The sequence below is a fragment of the Natator depressus genome, chromosome 2 (assembly GCF_965152275.1).
Source record: "Natator depressus isolate rNatDep1 chromosome 2, rNatDep2.hap1, whole genome shotgun sequence".
NCBI lineage: Eukaryota > Metazoa > Chordata > Testudines > Cheloniidae > Natator > Natator depressus.
Genome location: NC_134235.1, coordinates 265,050,932 through 265,065,450, shown reverse-complemented (window position 1 = coordinate 265,065,450; position 14,519 = coordinate 265,050,932). Strand labels below are relative to the sequence as shown.

Here is a 14,519-nt window from a genome sequence, read left to right as displayed (position 1 = left end):
CGCAGGTCAAAGCTGAGCTGGACCTCCTGGAAGATGAGGGACAGAGGAAGAAGGATAAGAAGGATAAAGAGAAGACTAAGGAAAGAGAGCAGAAGAAAGGCAAGGACAAGAAACAGGTGAGAGGCTGGCTGGTAGTGGGGCAGGGGAAAGCCCCACAGCAGGGATAGAGTACTCCAAATGTGGGGAGCAAGGGGGGCACATGGATTGAAGGAGTGGGGCAGAGTTTGATGGTGGCACATGGAGGGTAGTTCTGGGGCAGGGCCAGGCACTGCTTGTTCCTTGTGTCCTAGGGCTCCCCCCAGGGTTTCCCCCCAATAGTGGTTCAGTTCATTTGAGTAACTTGCTGGGTTTGGGGTTTTTTTTCCAGGAAGAAGATGAAGGTTTGAAACTGGCTCTGTCCAAATTCCTGACAGTGATCAGCGAGGGCTTCACACAGTATCAGAGTGAGGGGGACCTGAGCCTGGGGCAGTGGGGGGACCTAAGAGCACCGCTCTGACCTGTACAGACCCAGGAGCAGGGTGGCGGGGGGTCGTGAGCAGGTTAGGGCAGGACTAACAGAGAGACCCGGCCCTGGACCTGGCTTGGGTGCACCTGGCTTGGGTGGTGCAGTTGTGACTTTCTGGCCTGGGATGAGAACATCCCGCCTGGCCCAGTTACTGGAGTTTAGTCACTTTTGCCTGAGTCTTGCTGTGTTAAACAAGACGACTCATCCCCTGTACTGCCCCCCTGTGCCCACCACCCCTGAACCCTCCACCCTGTGGGCAGGGGAGGCACACACCTGCCCTGCCGAGCTCAGGGCTAAGGGTCATGCTGAGCTGGGGAACAACCAGCACAGAGCTTGTGTTACGCCAGGGAGATCTGCCATTGCTGAGCTGATGAAGCCATGGCACAGAGGCAGCTGTGCCATCTCCGGTAATATCATTCCCTACACAGCTAGGTTGTTATCCTGGGTCACTCACATGTTCACATTGGGCAACTGGTTTTGTAAAATCTGGCATATTCTTGCCTTGGGCATTAGTCACTGTGCTACTGTGTCATTTCCTGCTGACGTGGAGAGCTGGAAGCCTATCCCCAGGCTGCACTGAGCTCCTTGGGCCTCATTGATCTTAGCCAGACTGTCACACGTGCGTTTGAGACAGTTTTCTTTTGAGAGTCCGTAGGTGCCTGCAGGGCATGGCTAGGCTTTGCTTATGGGATCACTGCTGTATGGGATTAAAATGCAGAGAACTTTGCTGGGCTTAAATCCTTTCCTAATATTATTTTCCCATGTAAGTGGTTGCTATAGATACCCCGGGGTTGTTGCGTGATTATAAAATTGCGGGGGGGGGGAGGTGGATGGGAAGAGGGAAGTTGCGCTGAGATATTCTCCCTATTAAAATGTGGTCCACACAGTGAAAAGGTGGACACCCCAAGGGAAACCAATCAGTGCCCTCAGGAGGAGGGGGAGGGAAGGCAGAGCTGGGAGGGGCAAAAGGAGCATCTGACCTGTCCCCTTTCTCTGCAGCCATCTGGGGGAATCGGGATGAGTCCAATAACTTCGAACAGCGCTACGAGCCAGAGTTGATCAAAGCCCAGAAGAGGAAGGAGGTGGAGAAGGAGCTGCGCCTGCAAGTGAGGGGCAGAGACAGGGCTGTGTCGTGGGATACCAGGGGGCTCGCCCTGCTGAGGAATCACTGCCCCAGGGACTGCATCCTGAGTGTGGGGTGGCTCTGAGGTCCCCTGAGGTTGGCTTTAGGGGAGGGGAGCTGTGGCTCTGGATTTCCTTGGTTCAGGGGTGCTGGGGGGTGAGTGGGGCTCCCAGGTGCCCCAGCATGGTGGGGAGGTAAGTTCCTGTTGTTCAGGGATTAAGTGGGGGGGTCTCTGCTTTAGGGGAGCTGTGGCTCTGGGTTCCCCTGGTTCAGGGGTGCTGGGGGGTGAGTGGGGCTCCCAGCTCCACTGGTGTGAGGGGGGATAAGTCTCTGTTGTTCAGGGAATAAGTGGGGGGTCTCTGCTTTAGGGGAGCTGTGGCTCTGGGTTCCCCTGGTTCAGGGGTGCTGGGGGGTGAGTGGGGCTCCCAGCTCCACTGGTGTGAGGGGGGATAAGTCTCTGTTGTTCAGGGATTAAGTGGGGGGGTCTCTGCTTTAGGGGAGCTGGGGCTCTGGGTTCACCTGGTTGAGCGGTGCTGGAGGATGAATGGGGCTCCCAGGTCCCCCAGGTGTGAGCTGGGCACTGGCTTAAGATGTTAGGTGGGTTTTTAAAATTGTAGCTGGACTGAAGCCCCCGGCTGCTGTTACCCAAGATGGCTGCCATGCCCCTGTAGCCCTTGTGGGGGGCTGCAAGGCTGCCTCTAGTGAAGATGGCTGCCATGCCCCTTGTGTGCAGTGGGATGGAAGCCAGGCTGCCGTCAGGGAAGATGGCCGTCCACTGTTCTCCGTGCATCCCAAGCAGAAGACAGTGAGGGATAGCAGGGAGCCTGGGGGGAGGGAACATGTAGGGAACAAGACTGTTCAGTGGGGAGTTCCTGGGCTTGTGGGGCGGCCCCAGTTGCTGTCTCAAGGGCTCTCTCCCCCTAGGTGGATGAGCTGATGCGAGAGGAGTTGCAGCTACTGAAACTGGCTGTGGATCGAGATGAGGGGAAATCTCACATGGCAAAGAAGAGCAACAAGGTCAGAGGGTGTGTCCTGTACCCCAGGGTCCCCCAAAGGCGAGGGGGTGCACTCACTGGGGGACAGCCCTGGGGACCTATACCAGCGAGTGGGGATGGAGTGATATTACTCGGCCCACAGATGGGGGGACTCTCACAAAGGGTGGGGGGCTGGCACTGGAGACATGGAGATGGGGAGAGGACCCTTACATGGTGGTGGTGGTGGGGGCTCTCAGCCTGCTTAGAGGTTAAGGTTTGTTGTTCTTTTCCCAGCAAAAGAAAGGGAAGAAAGGTGGGAAAAAGGAGAAAGATTTAACCCCGGACAGGTATCATCCCTGACCCCCTTTCCTTGGGGGAGACCCCAGACATGGACTCATAGGTGGTGCCCACTCTTGGCCCTGTACGATCCCTGGGGGGAACCCCCTGTGACAGGTTGGATCACAGAAACCCCCCTGAGGCTGCCAACTGATGTGCCAAGACTACTTCTGCCCCGGCTTTTCCTGCCCTTCCAGCTTGGGACTTCAGTGCCCTGCCTGGTTTGAGCCAGACCTGCTAGCCTGCTGCAAACCCAGACCCAGGTCTGAACCACGTCCCCTAACAGCTATAGGCTTAAACTGAAAGCAGCTTAGGAAGTGTTTCTGTCTTTAACACTCAGATGACCAAGTCCCAATGCAGTCCAAACCCCAAATAAATCTGTTTTATCCTGTATAAAGCTTATACAGGGTAAACTCATAAATTGTTTGCCCTCTATAACACTGATAGAGAGATATGCACAGCTGTTTGCCCCCCCCACAGGTATTAATACATACTCTGGGTTAATTAATAAGTAAAAAGTGATTTTATTAAATACAGAAAGTAGGATTTAAGTGGTTCCAAGTAATAACAGACATAACAAAGTGAATTACCAAGCAAAATAAAATATAACACGCAAATCTATGTCTAATACAGTAAGAAAGCTGAATGCAGATAAAAACCTCACCCTCAGAGGAATTCCAGTAAGCTTCCTTTTACAGACTAGTCTCCTTCTAGTCTGGGTCCAGCAATCACTCACACCCCCTGTAGTTACTGTCCTTTGTTCCAGTTTCTTTCAGGTATCCTGGGGGGTGGAGAGGCTACTTCTTTAGCCAGCTGAAGACAAAATGGAGGGGTCTCCCACGGGCTTAAATAGACTTTCTCTTGTGGGAGGAGACCCCCTCCTCTCTCCTATGCAAAGTCCAGCTCCAAGATGGAGTTTTGGAGTCAACTGGGCAAGTCACATGTCCACGCATGACTCAGTTTTTACAGGCAGCAGCCATTGCCCACATGGTATCTTGAATGTCTCCAGGAAGACCTCTTATGTGGTTTGGGGCCTTCCAACATCCATTGTTCATTAAAGAAGCTGACCAAATGCCTTACTAAGGTTATTTAAAATCAAACAAGTATACAGCCAATATTCATAACTTCAAATACAACAATGACACATGCATACAAATTGGATGAATATATTCAGTAGATCATAACCTTTACATAGATATGTTACATGGCATATGTAGCATAAAACATATTCCAGTTATGTCATATATATACATTCATAAGCATATTTCCATAAAACCTTATGGGGTGCACCATCACACCCCCTTCAGTGAGACAGCCCTTCTGGGCTGTCCACTCTCTCTCGGGGGTTAAGCCCTTCCACCTCCTGGAACCGCACCTCTCTGAGCCTTAGCACGCCTGTCTCTCGCTATAGGCCCCCTCAGCGAGTTCCCTCTCTCTGGACCCCTGGGGCCTCCACTCCCAGATGGAATAATGCAACCCTGTTCTCTAGACCAGAGTAACTCTCAACCAGCGTAAAACAGGAGGGTTTATTGAGCGTCTGAAGACAGCATAGGAAACTCTCAGGGCCCTCAGGCCTGGCCTCCCTCAGCACAGCACATCCAAGGCTCCTCTGCATCCAGGTGGGCTCTGCCTGCTCCCTCTCTCCATTCCAGAGCCCCCCTTCCAGCTGAGCATCTGATATCCCCTCCCCCAAGTCCCACCTCTGTCCATTGTCTCCTCTCCAGGTAAACAGGGTCACCTGGGCCTCCTCTCCTCTCTTCCGTCCTCTGGCCCTCTCTGGCTGGAACCGGCTGGTCAGGTCACCGGGGTCCTCTCTTCGCAGCCCACTGGCCAGAACTGGCTGTGACTCCTGAGCTGGGCCTCACGGTCACCAGATCACCAGGTCACTAGTCGCTGGGGTATCCATTCTCCAGGCCACTGGCTGGGGTCCCAAATTCCGTTGCCGGTCCTCTGTAACCACAAACTCCCTCTCCCCTCACCCTCAGGGGCAGGAGCCATGAACCAGGAACACCCAGGGAAACTGAGTCCCACCCCCTCTACATGCAAACCATTGGAAAAAACAAGGAAAAACAAGAAAACCCCCACTTCGTCACATCTCTCCCCCCTCCGAGTCTGAACTGAGTGGGGTCACTTAGCCAGTGACCTGGGGAAGTTCAGGGCCCCCCGCCCCGTGATAAAGCATCGGCTATAACATTGGCACTCCCCCTCACATTGACCAGCTCCATGTCATAACCCAGGAGGAGCAGGCTCCATCTCAGCAGCTTGGCCTTTCATTTGGTGCAGCCACGTCAGGGGCAAATGGTCAGCGCACACCGTGAAGCGCCGTCCAAATAGATACAGCTGTAGTTTTTTAAGGGCCCACACCATGGCCAGGCATTCCTTCTCTATAGCCACATAGTGCTGCTCCTGGGGCAGCAGCTTCTTGCTCAGGTATGCACTGGGGTGTCTTTCCCCCTTAGTATCAGTTGGCATCAGCATCGCACCCAGCCCCGTGTCAGGCATCGATGAACACCAGGAAGGGTTTGTTAAAATCAGGTTTACCAGCACCGGGCTTTGGATAAGTGCCCCCTTCAGCGCTCAGAGAGCCCTCTGGCACTGCTCGGTCCAGACCACCTTGTCTGGCTTTCCCTTCCTACAAAGCTCCATGAGGGGAGCTGCCAGGGAGCTAAAGTGGGGCACAAACCTCCAGTAGTACCCCACCATCCTAATGAAAGCCTTGACCTGCTTCTTAGTCTGGGGAGCGGGCCAGTCCTTGATTGCCTCCACTTTGGCTGGCTCTGGCTTCAGGTGGCCACGTCCCACCTTGTGGCCCATCCCCACCTTGCACTTTCCAGCTTTTATGGTCAGTCCTGCATCCTGGAGGTGACCCAGCACGCTCTTCATCTGGATCACATGTTCTTCCCTGGTCTGGCTAAAGACACAGATATTGTTAATATACACTGGAGCAAAGTCCTCGATCCCCCTTAGTAACTGGTCCGCCAGGTGCTGGAAGGTGGCAGGTGCCCCCTTGAGGCTGAAATGAAGGACCAGGAACTCAAAGAGCCCTATTGGGGTGGTGAAGCAGACTTTGCCCTGGCCTCTGGGTCCAAAGGCACCTGCCAGTGGCCTTTGGTAAGATCCATGGTAGTGAGGTATCAGGCACCCCCCAACTTGTCTAGGATCTCATTGGTCCCAGGCATGGGGTAGGCATCAGACACGGTGATGGCATTGAGCTTCCGATAGTCCACACAGAACCGGATCGACCCGTCCTTCTTGGGGACCAGCACCACGGGTGAGGCACAGGGGCTGGAGGACGGCTGGATCACCCCTAAAGCCAGCATGTCCCCAACCTCTCTGCCCAGGTCCTGGGCTGTTTTCCCAGTGACCCTGAATGGGGAACACCAGATGGGAGGGTTGCCTCCCGTCTCCACCCTGTGTACAGCCAGGTTAGTGAGCCCAGGCCGGTTGGAGAACAGCTGCCGGTATGAAGGCAGCACCGCTCTGATCTCGGCCTGCTGGGCAGGGGTGAGCTGGTCTGAAAGGGGAATTTGACTCCAGCGAGGGGTCAGGACCAGCCTCAGGGAGGAGTCCCACTAGGGGATCCTCTCCCTTCTCCTCCCCCTGCCCACACACAGCCAGCACCAACATCTCCCTGTCCCAGTACGGCTTCATCATGTTGACATGATACACCCGGCTGCTTTGAGCCTGGTTGGACAGTTCCACTACATAGTTCACCTCGTTTACCTGTCTGATGACCTTGAAGGGGCCGTCCCAGGCAGCTTGCAGCTTGTCCCTCCTCACGGGGGCATCCCCTGGTCCCTGATGGCATAGGAGCAGGCACGTGCTGAGTGGTCGTACCAGACCGTCTGCTTCCTCTGCGCCCTGGCTGGGTTTCCTCTGGCCCAGCCCATGAGCTCCACGAGCTTTTCCCGGAAAGTCAGGACATGCGCCACCACTGATTCTCCGTCGGGAGAGGCCTTCCTCTCCCACTTAGCCCTCATCAAGTCGAGGGGTCCCCTCACTCTCCTCCCATACAGCAACTCAAACGGGGAAAACCCTGTGGATTCCTGGGGCACTTCCCTGTATGCAAACAGCAGGTGAGGTAAATGCTTGTCCCAGTCCTGCAGGTGCTGGTCCATAAAGGTTTTCAGCATCATCTTTGGGGTCCCATTGAACCTCTCCACCAGCCCGTTGGACTGAGGGTGGTACACTGAGGCCCAGGTGTGTTGCACCCCACACTTCTCCCACAAACACTGGAGCAGGATTGACATGAAGTTAGACCCCTAGTGTGTAAGGACCTCCTTGGGGAACCCCACTCTGCTGAAAATGGTCAGCAGCAGTCTTCCACGGTGTCTGCCTCCATAGAGGACAAGGCCACTGCCTCAGGGTAGCGCGTAGCAAAATCTACCACCACCAGAATGTATTTCTTCCCTGACCGAGTTGCCCTGCTGAGGTGCCCCACTATGTCCATGGCCACCTTCTGGAAAGGCTCCTCTATGATGGGCAAAGGTCTCAGAGCTGCTTTCCCCTTGTCCCGGGCCTTCCCCAGCTCTGGCAGGAGTCCCAGGCCCTGCAATGCGGCTGGATGGCGTCAAAGACCCCGGGCCAGTAAAAGTTCTGCAGCAGCCTCTGCCTGGTGCCGGATGCCCGGATGCCCCGCAAGGGGGAGATCGTGGGCCAGGTACAACAGTCTGCGGCGGTACCTCTGGGGAACCACCAACTGCCTCCTGGCTTTCCAAAGTTTAGTTTGCCCCGAACCAGCCCATTCCCGGTACAGGAATCCCTTCTCCCACAGGAATATCTCCTGGCTGTCCTCCCCGTGGGATCCTGCAGTGCTAGGGCCAGCAAGGGCCCTCAGCTTCTCTAAGGAAGGGTCAGGGCACACAGGAATAAATGGTAGAACCGGGCCACTGACTAGAGCCTCCTTCAGCACACAGAGAGCCCTCTGGCACTGCTCGGTCCAGACCATCTTGTCTGGCTTCTCCTTCTTGCACAGCTCAGTGATGGGGGGCGACTATGGTGCTAAAGTGGGGCACAAATCTTCGATAATACCCCGCCATCCCAATAAAGGCCTGTACTTGTTTTTTGGTTTGGGGCACGGGGCAGTCTCTGATCACCTCCACCTTGGCTGGTTCTGGCTTTAGGCAGCCGCTCCCCACCCGGTGGCCCAGGTAAGATACTTCAGCCATCCCCACCTTGCACTTCTCCACTTTTATGGTCAGCCCAGCTTCCTGGAGTCGGTCCAGCACTTGTTTAACCTGGGACACATGGTCCTCCCAGGTCTGGCTAAAGACACAGATGTCATAGAATCATAGAATACCAGGGTTGGAAGGGACCTCAGGAGGTCATCTAGTCTAACCCCCTGCTCAAAGCAGCACCAATCCCCAATTTTTGCCCCAGATCCCAAATGGCCCCCTCAAGGATTGAACTCACAACCCTGGGTTTAGCAGGCCAATGCTCAAACCACTGAGCTATCCCTATGTCATCGATATACGCCACGGCAAAACTCTCCATCCCCCTCAGTAGCTGATCCACCAGGCGCTGGAAGGTGGCTGGCGCTCCCTTGAGACCGAAAGGCAGGGTCAGGAACTCGTAGAGCCCCAGAGGGGTGATAAAGGCCGATTTCAGCCGGGCATCTGCATCCAGCGGCACTTGCCAGTAGCCCTTTGTAAGATCCATGGTGGTAAGGTACTGAGCTCCTTCCAGTTTGTCTAGGAGCTCGTCAGTGCTGGGCATGGGGTAGGCATCAGTTACAGTGATGGCATGGAGCTTCCAATAGTCCACACAGAACCGGATCGACCCGTCCTTTTGGGGACCAGCACCACCGGCGAGGCCCAAAGGCTAGAAGATGGCTGGATCACCCCCAAAGCCAGCATGTCCCTGACCTCTCTTTCCAGGTCCTGAGCAGTTTTCCCTGTGACTCGGAAGCGGAAGCATCTTGTCGGCTGGTGCGATCCTGTCTGCACCTGGTGGACAGTCAGATTAGTGCGTCCAGGCTGGTTGGAAAACAGCTGTCGGTACAGATGCAGCACCCCTCTGATCTCAGCTTGCTGGGCAGGGGTTAGGCAATCAGAGAGAGGAATTGTTTCCGGGGGGAGCCAACTCCTGTCTTGGAATAGATCTACGAAAGGGTCATCTCCCTGCTCCTCCCACTGTCCACACACGGCCAACACCACATTCCCCCTGTCATAAATGGCTTCATCATATTCACATGGTACACCTGGCGGTGGTGCACCCGTTTACCTCATTTAATTTCTTGACAACTTTAAAAGGGCCTTCCCAGGCGGCCTGTAGTTTGTTTTTTCTCACGGGAATGAGAACCATCACCTGATCCCCGGTGACGTAGGCGCGGACCCGCACCATGTGGTCATAGCAGACCTTCTGCTTCCTCTGGGCTCTGGCCAGATTCTCCTTGGCGAAGAGCTCAACAAGTCTTTCTCGGAAGGTCAGGACAAACTCCACCACTGATTCCCCATCGGGTGTGGCCTTCTCCCATTCATCTCTCATCAGGTCCAGGGGCCCCTTTACCCTCCTTCCATATAACAGTTCGAAAGGTGAAAACCTGGTAGACTCCTGGGGTACTTCCCTGTACGCGAACAGCAGTTGAGGTAAGTACTTGTCCCAGTCCTGTGGGTGCTGGTTCATAAATGTTTGCAGCAGCATCTTTAGCGTTCCACTGAACCTCTCCACCAGCCTGTTGGACTGGGGGTGATACGCTGAGGCCCAGCTGTGCCGGACCCCACATTTCTCCCACAAACACCGGATCAGGGCCAACATGAAGTTGGATCCTTGGTCTGTCAAGACTTCCTTGGGGAACCTCACTCGGCTGAAAATGGTCAGGAGCGCATCCGCCACGGTGTCGGCTTCAATGGAAGCTAAGGGCACTGCCTCGGGGTAGCGGGTAGCGAAATCTACCACCACCAGAATGTATTTCTTCCCCGACCGGGTCGTCTTGCTGAGAGGCCCCACTATGTCCATAGCCACCTTCTGGAAAGGCTCCTCTATGATGGGCAAAGGTCTCAAAGCCACTTTCTGCTTGTCCCAGGCCTTCCCCACCCTCTGACAGGGGTCACAGGATCGGCAATACTGCCGGACCGTGGTAAAGACCCCGGGCCAATAAAAGTTCTGTAGCAGCCTCTGCCGGGTGCGCCGGATTCCCTGGTGCCCTGCGAGGGGGATGTCATGGGCCAGGTACAGGAGCTTGCGGCGATACTTCTGGGGGACCACCAGCTGCCTCCTGATCCCACAGGACTCCGCTTCCCCTGGGGGAGCCCATTCTCGGTACAGGAACCGCTTCTCCCACAGGAACCTCTCCTGGCAGCCTCTCTTCATGGTCCGTACCACACTGAGGTCGGCCAGGTCCCTGAGCTTCTGCAAGGAGGGATCTTTCCTCAACTCAGTCTGGAACTCAGCGGCTGGGGAAGGGATGGGGGCCTGCTCTCTCTTGCTGGCTGGGTCTGAGGCCACAACCTCTCTGAGCTTTGTCCCTGGGCACTCCCTCCCCACAGGGGCAGGGTCCTGCGCCTCCGGTGAGGTACCCCCCCCCAAGGTCAGGGCGCAGTGCCCCTCGCCGGCTCTGGCTACGGGTCACGACCAGGGCGGTCTGGGGGTTGCTTGGCCAGTCCTCTAGGTCCCCCCTGCATCAACACCTCAGTGGGCAAATGGTGATGCATCTCCACATCCTTGGGGCCCTCCTTGTCCCCCTATTTCAGATGTACCCGCACCGCGGGCACCTTGAATGGGGTCCCGCCCACCCCCGTCAGGGTCAGGTAGGTGTTGGGCACCACCTGATCTGGGTCCACCACCTCGGGCCGGGCCAGCATCACCTCCGCACCCATATCCCAGTATCCATTGACCTTCCTCCCATCCACCTCCAAGGGAACAAGGCACTCTTTCCGGAGGGACAGCCCCACGCCCACCCTGTAAACCTAGAACCCTGAGTCCCGAGCCTCCAGCCCTCTGGCGGAGCTGGCCGGGGGTACTCTTCCCTCCGGAGCAGGTGGTAAGCTGGCAGCCCCCCTTGCCTGGGCCGTCTGCCCCTCGTCCAGCTGGGTCCCTACCCAGTTAACCCTGGGTAGGTTGGGTCTGTTCAGTCTGTCCCTGAGCCCGGGGCACTGGATCCGTACGTGGCCTCTCTGGCCACAGTTATAGCAGCTCAGGTCACGTTGGTCCCCTCAAGCAGGTCGGAGGGGCCCGACACCAGGCGTTCCCCTTGGGAGGGGGTTCTCCATGTTCCCCCTTTGGGAGGTCCTGTGGTGATTCTCTCTCTGCATCGTGGCCGGCCTGTTCTTTTGGGACTCCTCCCTGCTACCCCCTGACCGACTGTTCACAAACTCGTCGGCCAGCTGCCCTGCGTGCTGCGGATTCTCTGGCTTTTTGTCCACCAACCATAGCCTCATGTGGGAAGGGCACTGTTCATACAGTTGCTCCAGTACAAATAGGTTGAGCAGGTCCTCCTTAGTTTGGGCCCCATCTGCCCACTTGTGGGCATATCCCTGCATCCGGAGGGCCAGCTGTAAATATGTGCCCTCAGGGGCTTTACGCTGACTCCGGAACCTTCTCCGGTACATCTCGGGGGTCAGCCCAAACTCGCGGAGCAGGGCCTTTTTGAATAGTTCATAGTCCCCTGCCTCCACCCCTTTTATTCGGCTGTACACCTCCACCCCTTTGGGGTCCAGTAAGGGGGTGAGAAACTGGAGCCTGTCTGCAGGGTCAACGCTGTGCATCTAGCAGGCGTTCTGAAAGGCATTCAGGAAGTCATCTATGTCCTCCCGCTCCTTACGCTGGGCCAGGAGGCACTTATCAAAGCTCCTTGCAGTCCTGGGTCCCTCCTCACTCAACACAGCCAGGGCCTTGCTGCTCCTCAGTCTCGCCAACTCCAGTTCATGCTGACGCTGCCTTTCGTGATCTTCTCGCTCTTTTTCGTGATCCTCCAGCTCTCTCAATTTTATCTCTCTCTCCCATTCCAGTCGCCTCAGCTCCAGGGATGGGGAGCTCCGCCGGGAGGATCCCCTGCTGGCTGCCGGGGTCAGGGTGCCCTTGGTATTTGCTGGGCTCCTCCCAGCCCCTCCCCTAGGCATAGATAAGGGGGGTCTCGGGATGCTCTTGGCAGCAGTATGACCCCTCCCAGCCGGGTCAGGCACCGGGGCCACGCTGCATCTGCCGGGCTGCTTCCTTCAGAGGCAGGGATCGGTGCATCTGAGCGATCCTTTTCTTCCAGCTGGGCAATCAGCTGTTCTTTGGTGAGCCACCCAATGCGCAGCCCCCTCTGCCTGCACAGCTCCACCAGGTCGCTCTTAAGGCACATCTTCCTGCTGGCCACTCGCAGGCCTGTGTGCTCGCAGCTCCCCATGGTTTCCAGGAGGAACCCCAATTGTGCCAGCCCTTCTCCAGGTCACCACCTCTCTCCCAGGGACAAGCCGCAGACTCCTCCGCCCCTGAGACTGCTCACCACAGTGCCCAAGGGGACCCCGTTATTGCAGCAGTCCTTCTCCCTGGTCACACACTCCCAGGGGTTAAGCATAGCTCCTCCGCCCCCCGAAACCGCTCCTTTCTGAATCTTCAGCGTGCCTGGTCCCTGTCAATCCCCCTTCATTTTACTGCTCCCCAGTCACTTACTGCAGGAAGCGCCGTCCATGGGGTGCAGTAGATCCCACCACTGACACCAGTTGTCACGGAGATTAGGGGAGTCAGGGCCCTACACCCCCACTTCCTGCGATTCACCGTGACTCTCAACCAGCCAGTAGAACAGAAGGTTTATTAGAGACGACAGGAACATAGTCCAGACCAGAGCTTGCAGGCATAAACAGGACCCCTTAGTCAGGTCCTTCTGGGGGGCAGGGAGATTAGTCCCCAGCTCTGGGGGCTCCCTCCTCTTCTCCAGCCCACTCCAAAAACGAAACCCCCTCCAGCTGACTCACCAAGCCTCCCCACAGCTCCTCCTCCAGCCTTTGTCCAGTTTCCTGGGCAGAAGGTGTCACCTTCTGACACCTGAGGTAGATGAGGTAGATGAGGCTTTCTTCTGGCAGCTCACGGAAGCTACTAGATCGCATGCCCTGATTCTCATGGGTGACTTTAATTTTCCTGATATCTGCTGGGAGAGCAATACTGCGGTGCATAGACAATCCAGGAAGTTTTTGGAAAGCGTAGGGGACAATTTCCTGGTGCAAGTGCTAGAGGAGCCAACTAGGGGAGGCGCTTTTCTTGACCTGCTGCTCACAAACCAGGTAGAATTAGTGGGGGAAGCAAAAGTGGATGGGAATCTGGGAGGCAGTGACCATGAGTTGGTTGAGTTCAGGATCCTGACGCAGGGAAGAAAGGTAAGCAGCAGGATACGGACCCTGGACTTCAGGAAAGCAGACTTCGACTCCCTCAGGGAACGGATGGCCAGGATCCCCTGGGGGACTAACTTGAAGGGGAAAGGAGTCCAGGAGAGCTGGCTGTATTTCAAGGAATCCCTGTTGAGGTTACAGGGACAAACCATCCCGATGAGTCGAAAGAATAGTAAATATGGCAGGCGACCGGCTTGGCTTAACGGTGAAATCCTAGCGGATCTTAAACATAAAAAAGAAGCTTACAAGAAGTGGAAGGTTGGACATATGACCAGGGAAGAGTATAAAAATATTGCTCGGGCATGTAGGAATGAAATCAGGAGGGCCAAATCGCACCTGGAGCTGCAGCTAGCGAGAGATGTCAAGAGTAACAAGAAGGGTTTCTTCAGGTATGTTGGCAACAAGAAGAAAGCCAAGGAAAGTGTGGGACCCTTACTGAATAAGGGAGGCAACCTAGTGACAGAGGATGTGGAAAAAGCTAATGTACTCAATGCTTTTTTTGCCTCTGTTTTCACTAACAAGGTCAGCTCCCAGACTGCTACGCTGGGCATCACAAAATGGGGAAGAGATGGCCAGCCCTCTGTGGAGATAGAGGTGGTTAGGGACTATTTAGAAAAGCTGGACGTGCACAAGTCCATGGGGCCGGACGAGTTGCATCCGAGAGTGCTGAAGGAATTGGCAGCTGTGATTGCAGAGCCATTGGCCATTATCTTTGAAAACTCGTGGCGAACCGGGGAAGTCCCGGATGACTGGAAAAAGGCTAATGTAGTGCCAATCTTTAAAAAAGGGAAGAAGGAGGATCCTGGGAACTACAGGCCAGTCAGCCTCACCTCAGTCCCTGGAAAAATCATGGAGCAGGTCCTCAAAGAATCAATCTTGAAGTACTTGCATGAGAGGAAAGTGATCAGGAACAGCCAGCATGGATTCACCAAGGGAAGGTCATGCCTGACTAATCTAATCGCCTTTTATGATGAGATTACTGGTTCTGTGGATGAAGGGAAAGCAGTGGATGTATTGTTTCTTGACTTTAGCAAAGCTTTTGACACGGTCTCCCACAGTATTCTTGTCAGCAAGTTAAGGAAGTATGGGCTGGATGAATGCACTATAGGGTGGGTAGAAAGCTGGCTAGATTGTCGGGCTCAACGGGTAGTGATCAATGGCTCCATGTCTAGTTGGCAGCCGGTGTCAAGTGGAGTGCCCCAGGGGTCGGTCCTGGGGCCGGTTTTGTTCAATATCTTCATAAATGATCTGGAGGATGGTGTGGATTGCAC

At 55.5% G+C, this 14,519-nt stretch overlaps 1 protein-coding gene across 1 annotated transcript in view; it reads left to right on the top strand.

Moving 5' to 3' along the window:
* The window catches only part of DRC11L (dynein regulatory complex subunit 11 like), a 68,804-nt gene that overhangs the window by 40,923 nt on the left and 13,362 nt on the right, over positions 1-14,519 (top strand). Inside the window, exons 8-12 of the mRNA XM_074943591.1 lie at positions 6-116; positions 368-443; positions 1,505-1,611; positions 2,553-2,645; positions 2,897-2,949. Of these exons, the coding sequence (XP_074799692.1) occupies positions 6-116; positions 368-443; positions 1,505-1,611; positions 2,553-2,645; positions 2,897-2,949 (440 nt within the window). The remainder of the gene's footprint in view (positions 1-5; positions 117-367; positions 444-1,504; positions 1,612-2,552; positions 2,646-2,896; positions 2,950-14,519) is intronic.